At 35.9% G+C, this 12,080-nt stretch overlaps 2 protein-coding genes across 7 annotated transcripts; one reads left to right on the top strand and one right to left on the bottom strand.

Annotated features, from left to right (window-relative positions):
* Positions 1 to 200: 200 nt before the first annotated feature.
* LOC148850880 (uncharacterized) lies at positions 201 to 2,162 on the bottom strand. Its single transcript, XM_088947370.1, has 3 exons — positions 2,027 to 2,162; positions 673 to 892; positions 201 to 567 (listed from the first exon to the last, which is right to left on the bottom strand). Exons 2-3 carry the CDS (start codon positions 856 to 858, stop codon positions 475 to 477), a joined length of 279 nt encoding a protein of 92 aa, XP_088803496.1. The 5' UTR covers positions 859 to 892; positions 2,027 to 2,162; the 3' UTR covers positions 201 to 474.
* On the top strand, positions 1,974 to 9,626 carry LOC148850879 (uncharacterized). Of its 6 annotated transcripts, none has more exons than XM_088947363.1 (10): positions 2,283 to 2,574; positions 3,525 to 3,596; positions 3,672 to 3,746; positions 3,985 to 4,026; positions 4,164 to 4,247; positions 6,643 to 6,712; positions 6,798 to 6,889; positions 8,688 to 8,729; positions 8,815 to 8,895; positions 9,328 to 9,626. In XM_088947363.1, the coding sequence occupies exons 1-10, from the start codon at positions 2,548 to 2,550 to the stop codon at positions 9,397 to 9,399; spliced, it is 657 nt and encodes a 218-aa protein (XP_088803489.1). In that variant the 5' UTR covers positions 2,283 to 2,547; the 3' UTR covers positions 9,400 to 9,626. The 6 variants fall into 6 exon arrangements, with proteins under 6 accessions (XP_088803490.1, XP_088803492.1, XP_088803489.1 ...); XM_088947368.1 differs by having other exon boundaries at positions 2,351 to 2,557; positions 3,679 to 3,746; XM_088947365.1 differs by having other exon boundaries at positions 2,354 to 2,557.
* The last annotated feature ends 2,454 nt before the right edge of the window (positions 9,627 to 12,080 follow it).

The following is a 12,080-nucleotide window of genomic DNA, read 5'->3' as shown; positions in this document are numbered from 1 at the left end:
GTGGACCTGTCCGTATGATTCTCAGTGGGTCAATTATTGCATTCTGCACTGATGGATTATATTTCTAGTTTCATTTCCACTGTTCCATAATGGCCCCCATTAGAGGAACATGTCACTTCATTTGCTGGCTCTTTTGGTTTTGGCTCCACCAGTTTCGCCCTTTCTCACTTCTCAGTAAAGACTCTCTTAGCTGGCTCGAGTAATCACCGAATTTGTTCACAGAAAATATATTTATCATCTAATTATTTTACACACAAAAATCTATCAAGTAATGGGTCTTCATGACCTTAGCTACCAAAAGAAACACTATTCCATCCTTACCTAAAATGTGTGCCTAATATGTTCAGGCAAACAATTATTTATGAAAATAAAAGCTTGATGAAAGCTAGAAAGTAGACAAAATTCACCTCTCTTCCAACATCCAGCATGATGCAAGTAATTCTGTCAACATATAACAAATGATTGCAACATACTTTACTTGGCCACTGTTGTTTGAAGGGGCAGAGAACTTTCAATTCCTTCAGATTCTGAATTCCTCTTAGCAACAATCTTTGACATCCCAAACATCTGGAAAAAGCCCAAAATACCTCCCATCAGAAACACAGTAAATTTACCTACTTGTTGTACAAGACCAAGACCAAGACCAAGACCAACTGCTTAGCAAATACCAACCTTCTCAACTGTCTTCTTAAAGCAAGTTTTGTGTTCATCCATAGAGGCATGAATGAATTCATCAACATGATCTCTTAAATCTTCCAGGAAACTGGCGTCTTCTGATTTCTTCTTTCTACATGAAGTGATGCCAGGTTTTGCAGCAGATGTTGGCAGGGATTCGGATTGATTTCTTTGAGAATCCATCCTTGCGGGGTCTTGATATGCAATTTATTATTACCTTATACATCAAGTAGCAAAGTTAACTTGCTGTTTGAGAGCAAAAAGATTTACAATGTATTCATAAAGGTACAGGTTTTGCATGGTCTAGGAAACAACAACTAATGCATACATCGAAGTACAGAAAAAAAAAGGAGCACTGATATCTCATTTATGCATAAAATCAAGTCACCATAAATGGATATAAAGTATCAGCAAGATTTTGAATGATCATGGTCACCAATGATGCAGAGCTTTTTTTCTTATGCTTCCTTGTTAATAGCAAAGTTAACTTGCTGTTTGAGAGCAAAAAGATTTACAAGGTGAAACAACAACTAATGCATACACCGAAGCACAGAAAAAAAAAAAGCACTGATGTCTCATTTATGCATAAAATCAAGTCACCATAAATGGATATCAGTAAAAAGATCAGCAAGATTTTGAATGATCAAGGTCACCAAAGATGCAGAGCTTTTTTCTTATGCTTCCTTGTTAAAGAGTTAAATCATGAATTTGGTAATCTTCTGCTTGAATCATCTAAAAATGAATCCCCACAACCTCCCATCTATGACCTACCTCTTTTATAGCACAAATATGAATATTTATCAAGCTAGAACTTGAAACTATCGGATTAAAATTACTGACTGAATCAAGCAAAATGATACTGCCCAAAAGGCTATCATGTTTGAAATTATGTTTTAATTGCAGGAATTCCTTGACAAAAAACAAAATGACTGCCTATGCATGTGGGTAATGAATAAGCCATACCTCCGCAAAAGACACAATGAATAAACCATACAGATAAAAGAATCCTTCAGTGCGATCAATTATCGAACACTTAAAACGTGAGTTGAAACCAAGTGGATTACATAAAGGGGCCTAAACTGAACCAACTAACGAGCACTAAGGAATACATCAAATCATCTATTTGGATTATGAAATCATTCCAATCACTTGTTCAAAATATCAAACACATCAAATCCTCCAAAATTAAAAACGAATAGAGAGCCTGTCATATATAAGAATATGATCTCTGAATTGATAATCCATGAACAGGACTCAGAGGGTCATAGAAACCTATCAATACACAGAAAAACAAAGAAAGAAACAGTTGTTTTTTTCATGTTCAGATGATATATAATGCGTGAGATTTTACCTCGTTCTATACGTAGGAGACGAAGCTGCAAAAGAAACCGTAAACTCGTTCGTTGGCTTTGCTTCCCAAAACCGCTTAAAATAACAACAAATAGCTTGGGAAGCAAGTTTGGAGAAAGGGAAGTTCTGTGTTTAGTACTTTAGTCCTAGTGTCCTGCCACCAACCAACGTTGAGCCACATGAAAGATGACGTGGCTAAGGCGGTTCGGGTGGAACTATCCGTCCGGATTTCAGCCTTTCCGGGTCAACTGGAAACCCTGGTGAGTGGTGAGGCAGGCGCAAGTTCCAGTTTCTCTGGATAAGTAAATGGTATGTAGTATGTACAGCTGTGTACCGTTTGCCATACAAGTCCTGAATTCCCCCTACCCGGGAAAAACGCTAACGGTGACTTGAAGAGGGTTTGCGTAACATCAAGCTTCAAACAGCAGTTCCTTCTGTTTCTCTCCGATTTCCTTTTGGCTCCGGACGGAAGAGCTTACAGGAGAAGGAAAGAAAGAGAGGGGGACAGCCAGACCGAAAGATATGGCAACAGGTACTGCTTCATTCAAGGTAGCGTCCTTCGTATTTGCAACAACTCCGTAGTTATATTCTCTGTCTGTTCTTAATATCTTCTTTTGCCTCTACCAAATGTTAAAAAAAAAAAGGAAGAAGCTCAGAATATCAATTACAATGTCTGTATGGCATTTTCTGCTGTAACATTTTCGTTTTGCTGAAATGATAACATTACTATATTATTCATCTTGTAATTCTTTTCTAACTTCTTGAGTTGATTGCTTTCATACTAGAACATATGGTTTAATCAATTCTCTTCGAATTTTCTTTACGGGTTAGGAATAATGAGCAGATAATTAATTTTAGCTTACTCAAATAACTCTACGATACATACACATACCATTTGGATGAAAATTCCTTGTCACAATTTACCAATTTTCACACATCGGGTTCAAACACAACCCGTTGATAACTTCTAAAGATTGACTATCAAGAAAAAAAAAAATGCTAATTTCCAAAGATTCTATATTAGCTGAACTACTTGTCTCCATATAACAATAGAGGCAGCTAAACTCCATTCATTAGGCTCAATTTGGAAGGAATACAAATGCAAAACCTTATATTTTGTATGTATTTATACTGTACAACGTGTACATATTTGTAATTGTGTTCTTTCCAAACTGAGCCTTAATAATAAACTAGCATCATCAAATGCGATCACTGGTCATGAATCAACAAATTGCTGGCAATCCTGGTTGAAATGTTCCTGGCATTTACAAGAGACCTTCTTTTCAGACACGTTGGAGGGTTTCAGTGGTGAAACAGATTAATGGAATGGACAACCCAGAGATTAGCATTATACAGACACTCCACCAATTTAGTTTTAGATGAGTATAACCTTCAGGTTGTAGTTTATGTATCTGCAAGACCCCAAAAGTCTTGAATGCGAATTCAATGCTAGACATGTATATTTCTAAAAAATTTTTATATGATTTTCCATGAAACAGATAATCCTGGGATCCAAGTCACTGGCTCGCCGGAATATTTTAACTGAAATGGGGTATGAGTTCACAATAATGGTATGATCTCTGCATAAAATATTCCTTCTTTCCATCTCTCCAGAATCCAGAAGTTTAAAGTAGTTTATTATTTAGACTGCAGACATAGATGAGAAAGGAATTCGGAAGGAAAAGCCAGAGGAGTTAGTAATGGCTCTAGCTGAGGCAAAGGTACAAATTCTCTATTTTTACGAAGTGTTGATGATAATATTTACAGTAATATGGGTGGACTGTGTCTTATCACTGTTGGATAGGATTCTCATGATTCTTACTTGAATTTGATTGTATTTATGCATAGGGATTTGAGAGTATTGCTTACTATTCTTTGGTCAGTAGTAGGAAAAGTAACATTTTTTTTCACTAAATATGCTGGATTGACTATTTCTACTACTTCCACCATATGTTTCAGATTCTGGAGTTTCTCAGTCTAGTTCTTCAATACCTTAGCAAAGTATCCTTTGTTCATTTTCTTTCTCCTTTATTAGCACTTCCATGCATGGGTTATTATGTGGTTTATCTTACTCTAATTTCTGATTGTAGCATCATGACTCCAATTTGAGTCTCTTATGAATGAAAATTTCTTCTCAGGCAGATGCTATCATAGCAAGGCTTCAAACTGCTGGTTATCAAGAGAAGGACGCTGAACCAACGCTCCTAATTACAGCTGACACAGTATATGCCAATTCTCTGCTGTTATTTTTCATTTTGACAATTTGTACCAAATGCAATGTAGTCTGCTGCTATCTATGTACCAAGGATACATCATATTTTTTATTGTTTTTTGGAAAGAGATGGGTTTATTCTTCCTCTTTTTCCTTTTCTTATCACTCACAGAAGTTGCAATTAAGAAAACAAGCTAGTTCAAAAATGTGGAACACCAATAGAGATGATTTATGCTTACATCATCCCTAGCAAGTTTATTAGCTATTACATCAGCAAAGATTCAAATTAATTTGAACTAGCTGTTCATTATGGAGTTTGGATGCAAAGATCTAGTCTCTTTAATATGATGGGACAAGATCCTGGGTCATCATGCTTCTAGATGATGGCATCTTGCAACTCAACTCAGTATTCATCCTAACTATTTGAGGTCAGCTACATCCCACCATTGTGCTTTCTCAAAAGCCATGTTTTCTGTTAAGGTTCAAGTCCTTAGACCATTTCTTACCCTGTTTTTGTTGATCTTCCTCTTGGACCAAGTTACTCCTAACAAGTGCTGCCATTGGTTCATGCAAATTTTCAACTTTCTCGAACCTGGGCAGTATGTCAACTTTAGATGCAAAGGCAAAATCTCAGCTTTCAAAGAGTCGGATACCAAATCAGATTAAAATAAACCATGCTGATATTACCCCCATGATTTTTATGAACACCTTTAATTACAAAAGGTCTTGGTGTCACAATACAACACCCATTACAATTGAGCTTTGCAGCACCTTTAATGAAAGTTTCTCTTTATCCTTCAAAAAAGAAAATGATTGATTCTACAAAAATGGGTTGTTCATGGAATGAGATTGCAAATCAGAAACTATTGACCATTGGTTGAAGTTCACAACCTTGATTGCAGTTGCTTCCAGCATCTTTTTCGTTTTTATTTTGTCCAGAAAGGAAGACTGTTTTCTGTGTTGTTTCTAGGTAGTTGTGAGAATTAGAAATAGTGGAGGAAAGGATTCAGATATCTTACCTTAGTTGAATGGAAATTTCTTCTCAAGCAAATGCCATCATTTCAAAGGTTCCAAACTTTTGATCAAAAAGGGAATGATGCTGAGCCAACATTCTTAATTACTGCTGATCAAGTACACCCCAATTTCTTCTTTATTTACCCAATTTGATAAATTCTGTCTTGCCAGTGTTGCACTTTGATGGTGCGTGATCTGGTAGCTCCCTGCTGGAGGGCAGCTTGGACGCCAAACTAGGTAGGTTGCTTGGTTGAGCTATAAGGAAAGAGAGAAAAGATCAGAGTACCCAGGCTATTTTACCCAGTGTGGGCACTCCGATGCTTAAGTTAGCAAACTGGAGGTTTCTGATAGCTAGAGAGCTTGAGTGCTAAATCATGCACGTACCTTTTCTGTGAATGGGGATGCCTTTATATAGACTAGCTGCCGTGAAGCTCACGAAATGCGTCCAAGATCTCCGGTCCGTCGGCTCTTCCAACGTAGCATCGTGATCCCGGGGAAGTTGGAGATGATAACCCGCTGAACAAGGAGGTCATCCGGCATGTTAGGCAGGTTGCTAGCTGAACTCGGGCCAGGTCTGCAGAAGCAGGTTGCCTCTTATGCCGACCTAATGTGTTGTCATTTAGCACAAGCTTATATCTAGTATTATGGTGCTCCACCATATTATTAGGTTCCAGTCAGGTGTGTAAAGTTCCAGTTCAATAAGGAGGATCAGAAACATCTTGCTTTATAAATAAGATGAGTAGCAAGAGTAGCATTTATCAACCATGTGGAAAATCCTCTTTCAGCTTGACATGGGTAATTCCAAGCTTGTGCTACCTGACAACACTTAGTGTGCATAGTAGTATAATAGTATGCATATTATAGATGTCTTAGTGTGTCTACTTTTTACTTTATTTTATTTCTTCAATAGGCGATACTCCCATATCTGTTGCAGTTATAAGTTGTAACTGCATATGCAATTCCATATCTTTGATATATATATTGGCATTAGATAGTGGATGGAGAAAAACTGTCCTACCTACCTGAAGTATTGTATAGATCTGGTGATTTCGGTGAAAGGTTACACCAAGAAGATCTCCTTGAAGGAACTTACGAGTAGTTGATTCCACCGGCAATGCATTGTTATAGATGTTCAAAAATGTGGATTTCGACACAAATATTCCACTTACCAATTACCATATAAGTTTATGGATACCTGATTTCTGCATGTTAGGTTAGCTTGACCTTCTTTCCCCTCCCAGGTATCCTTGATCATAGATGGCCTAATACCACACAATTTGTTGTTTATTAATATCATCTAGGATGCTATGTTCCTTGTATTCTGATTTGTTGATAAATGAAGCTTATTGAGTCTTTATTTTGGTAAAATTCATTACTCGATTGATTTGTAGGTGGTGGTCTTTGAAGGGAAAGTGAGAGAAAAACCATCCAGCAAGGAAGAAGCACGACGGTTCATCAAAGGTTTGCTGATTTTTTTTCTTTTCCTTTTAACTTCTTTATGTCATGATTCCTAGCTGGATATGGTTGTAATACACGTGGATTGCAGGATATTCTGGTGGTAATGCAGCAACAGTGGGATCTGTTATTGTTACCAACCTTAAGACTGGAACAAGGAAAGGAGCATGGGACAAAGTGGAGGTTATAATTTCTCATTCATTTCTATTTACCGTCTTATCTAGATCATGTATCATATATGGTTACTTGAAACGAAAACATTTGTGACTGTTTTAGGGTATTCTTAGATCGATGAGTGTACAAAAAAGATAATTTCCTGTTTTATGATACTAATGTATAGATATACTGTTTTGTTCTGGTAACAACCTAATGAAATTTACAACTTTTTATTATGTTAAAGTGTGCATTTTTATTGAACAGAACTTCTAAAAGAAAATAGATTGATAGCTATAATTCTTATGAGGATATTCACAGTATTCTTCCAACCTTACAATGAAATTGATTAATAGATTGATAACTATTCAATATATTAATCAATTCTGTTGTACTGTTGGAAGAATACTCTGAAACCCTTCCAATCCGATAAAAAATCTGAGCAATCCAAACCCGATAAAAATCCTTTGGATTTTCAAGAGTATGATTCGAATTTGCATTCAAATATCTTATCAGATATTCGATTTGATTAGTATTTTAATAAAAAAAATTGTGATATAGTATAAGCAATATATAGGATATACATATTATAATTTATAAATAATATATAATATATGATATTTCATAACTAACGGACTGAATTCGGTCATGGCAGATCAGATCGAGTTATATCTGAATTCAATCCATTAACTAAACAGACTGACTTTTCTGGTCCGATCCAATTCATTAGGATCAAGAGAGGTATCCAAATCTGGCTCTTATCAGATCAAATTCGGATTTGAATTCAATCTGATCCGACTTATTTGCAGCCCTAGATGGGATACAACTATTAAATGGTAGACACTTACCTAATTATTTATATATGCATCTTGTGAATCTCATAACAATAATACTGCTACAGATGAAAGAAACTATGATCTCATGAATATCCAAAACTTTGTCTAAGAAATTAAGAGATAGCTGCTTTCTTTGTAACCACACACTGCTATTTTTCTATTACATGATTACATCATTTATGATCTATTTTTTCCTAGTTTCTTTCATAGCTTTGATATCTTGCCATCTTGATAGTTACTTACTCCCTCTTCCTCATCAAACTAGTGTTGACCATGGTTCACACTTTCAACATTGATGGACATTTCTCCATACCGAAATTGAGAAAATTCAGGGATATATAACTTCTTTTTCTACAATATTTGAAAAACATAAAGAAGCTAAAAAGTATAATTGCACTTAAAAAAACGTAGCAAGAAACTGTATATATCAAATAAAAGAAGATTAAGAGACTTAATTAGGTATTTTTCTTTGTCTCCCTCTTAGTTTTTTAGCCATTTTTTCTTCTATAAGAATGCCATTCACTTGCCATTTTGATTTCTATTTCTTTTGTTACTATATGTTTTGATTAGACTGAGAATCTTCTCTTGGAATTGTTTGTCCTTTTTTTATTGAATCATGGTCATATTCATAATTGTAAGCCAACTATCCAATCATAGAGTTCCCATTTGTTCTTTCAAGAAAAAAAAATCAAAATTTTTCATTGATTTTAACAAAACATTAAAAAGTTTTGGAAATATTTTAAAATTTTAAATCTTAGATATTTAATTTATCAATTGAATTCAAAACATCTCCAATATATCAGTGACATAATGGAAAAATATTCTTGGAATATTTTGTATATGCCCCCAAGTAAAATGGGGGAGATTTCGACAAATCTTTCCAATACTGTGGACCATTTTGTTGATTATTAAGAGTTATTTAGCATTGCCAAATCCTCATCATGGTCTCACATGGATTTTCAAGGAGTAATATATCATGTCATGCTGTGCAGGTCTATTTCCATGACATACCAGATGAAGTCATTGATAATCTGGTAAAAGTTCTGAAGGCTTGTTTTCTCCTGTTATTTGTTCTTGCATTTTTCTTTTTTAAAATTTTGATTAGTCTGTTGTGTTCAGATAGAGGAAGGACTTGTCCTCAACGTCGCCGGAGGCCTGATACTTGAACATCCATTAACATTGCCTTTTGTTGAAGCTGTGGTTGGTTTTGCTTTTCTCTGTCGGCATCCTTTATCTCTTGTGGACAGTGTGCACATACAAACATCCACACACACACACACACACTGAAGCTTAAGACCCTCAAGAGGGGTTTCTCCCATCAGTAAAGATTTATCCTGGTTTAAGGAACAATATTACTCCACGTGTATAACCTGCTTACTAATCAACCAAAATTTAGTTGGAGAGAAAACTTGCTCTAAAAATTTTTCCTGATATCATGATCCTAAGCTCGCATATGATAAGCTTCAACAACCCCCCCCCCCCCCACCCCCCCCAGTGAGCTTTGGTCATTACTCATCCAAGAAGTAATTAGCCCTTCAGTTTTGTGAATCGGTGATGAGATATATAGTGGTTGTATTTAGCATTGTTTTATATTTCTTCTGTTTTCTCAAGTCATTTGATGGCACTATGCAGGTAGGGTCTGCAGATAGTGTGATGGGACTATCCAAGTCTCTAACAGAAGAACTCATAAAAGAGGTCCTCTAGCTGTTGCACTAAAGCCTTTCAGTTTGTCTTAGGGTGTTTGAATGGTCCTCCTTGGTTATTCTACAGTTTCTACTTGCTTTAAAGGGTATTCTTGTTACACTAATTTCTCAAGCATTTAGAACGCAAGTTTAGCAGGCGACAGAGCTTCATAAAAAGATGTTAACCTATTGACTTTTATCAATTGTTTCAAACATTTGGAAAGTTAAGACCTCCTTGTTGCATCTTCACCTTTTGTGATTTATGGTGTTCAGTGGATGTTGAGCCATCCAGCCAGATCGAAATCGGCATCTGGATGGAGAAAATGGATTCATGAGTAGGTTGGGAACTTTGGATCCTATCCAAATGCCTCGAGGATAAATTTATACTTGGTCCACTTATAAATGCAGGCAAGTTTATAGGGTCCTATTTCTAATGGAAGTTGAATCCCAACTTGATTAAGTCGAGTTTAGGTGAATCTTTACAAGGATCCAAAATAACTAAATATGGGTATGGATCAAAATTGGATTTTGGGTTAACCTGCTGCATTTCACTACGAGCTCATGCTAAATGTATGGGTCTTTAGGCTGCATTTGGCATTCTTTATTTTAAGGACTTATCTCCTTTTTAAAGTTAAAATGCTCCTATAAACACTCCTTAAAATAAGGAATGCCAAATGCAGCCTTAATGGTTCAGGGAAGGTGTTTCCGCATGATTATTTCATCTCACTTGGTTTTCTAGCTGCAAATAATATCCATTTGTATGGATTCAATACAGGTAAGGTGATCCAAATCCATTTATAATTGGATTGAATATGGATCCATCCCAGGGCTATAAACAGTACCCATTTATCCAAATTCGAATTTGAATTTGATTTGGCCAAGGGTGATCAATAAGCAAGTTTTTTTGTTAAATTAAAGGTTGAATTAAAGCTGTACTGAATTGCACCAATACACTCGATTAATAACAATTGGGTTTGTTCTGCTAGGATCCGGTTCGCAAGTGGTTCCGCATATTCAGGCAAAAGTATATAGGACTGGTGTACTGGTGTTGCTAGGCGTTTTATATTAAAACGGAAATAGGGATAGCAATTTTCCATACCCGACCTCCTCGGACCCGATGGGATAGGGGATGGAAATAGCTTTGGTGGGGCGGGGATGGGGGTGGAGACGTGGATTAAAAGGGATATCCAACCGAGGTTGAGGTCAGGGGTGGGGAATGAATTCTTTGTCCTGCCTCGATCCCGATTTTATATATATATATATATATATATATATATATCAAAATATATTTAAAATAGTATTTATATTTTTAAAATTTTTATTTATTTTTTAGAAAAAAATGTTAACTAAGAAATTTCAGGGATTTGGGTCCCTGCGGGGAATCCATCCCCATTGGGGAATGGGGATGGAGGACAACTTTTATCCCGATGGAGATTTAATAGGTGTTTTAATTAAAGGTGTGATTCTTGTCAAAATAAAAATTAAAGGTTTCATTAACTGTAAAAACGTGTACAACCGGAGGGCATTTCAGGAATAATAGAGCTGAAGTAGCATTACCTAGTGCTGTCAATGGGTTGGGTCTATCTGATGGACCAGAACTGGCCAAACCAATTCCAACTATTCCAATTAATAATTGGGTTGATTCCGGTTCTTGCCTGGCCCAAACCAGTTCAGACCCATAACTGATTATTTTATTAAATATACAATATTTTTTTATAATTTTTATCATATTTTTGTTTGAAATAATAATTTTGATAGATAATAAACAAAATAATACTAGTAAAATATGTAATTTATTAATGTAAAAATAATTTTAGTATTTTGTATCAGTGTTATTAAAGTTATATTATCAAAATTTAAATTTTAAATAATTATTTGAATAAACAGATATGGGGATGGCAAATTTCCCCATCCTTGACAGGGACCCGACTTCCCCGACCCGATGGGGTCAAGGATGGGGATTGTTTTGCAGGCGGGGATGGGGGATCAAGGTTGGGGTCAGGAATGAGGATTGTGGTCCCTGCCCCACCCGACCCGACCCGACCCTGATTATATATATATATATATAAAGGGGTGTGTGTGTTGTGTGTGTGTGTGTGTGTGTTATTTATATTGTATATATCAAAATATATTTAAAATATTATTTATAATTTAATTTTTTTATTTATTTTAAATAAAATTAATTTTCAAAAAAAATCTATTATCTAAAAAAATTTCGATGATTCGAGTCCTGGCGAGGAATTCATCCCCGTCGGGGATCGGGGATAGGGATTTGGTTAATTTCAAAATTGGGGGCGTGCCATTCCTAAACAAATAGTTTTAGTATAGCTAGGTTTATTGTGTCCTGATAAACCCAACCATTAACCGAAATGGCTCTAATTTTACCCACCTATTAGCCGAAATGGTTCTAATTTTGTCCCAATTAATAATCGGTTTAGGATTTTGTCAAAATTCTTCTGGTATCACACCTTTCCGGCATTGTAGGTAATTGCTGGGAATTACAGATTTCGGTCACTAAGAGCAACTGGACATCTATTTTGCTCGAGGGTAAATTACAAAGACCCCCCTTCACTATGGGGTCTGTAACAAAAACCCCCTGTACTTTGTTTTGTTACAAAAACCTCCCTGTACTATGACCGTGAGACGAAGACCCCGTTCCGTTAGTTGTTGTAATATTTTTTAATCTCCATACTATCCTTAATC

This window comes from Nelumbo lutea, chromosome 5 (assembly GCF_056320005.1).
Source record: "Nelumbo lutea isolate HS-2025 chromosome 5, American lotus-T2T, whole genome shotgun sequence".
NCBI lineage: Eukaryota > Viridiplantae > Streptophyta > Magnoliopsida > Proteales > Nelumbonaceae > Nelumbo > Nelumbo lutea.
The sequence above is the reverse complement of the archived record's forward strand: the minus strand, read 5'-3'. Positions and strand labels throughout refer to the sequence as shown.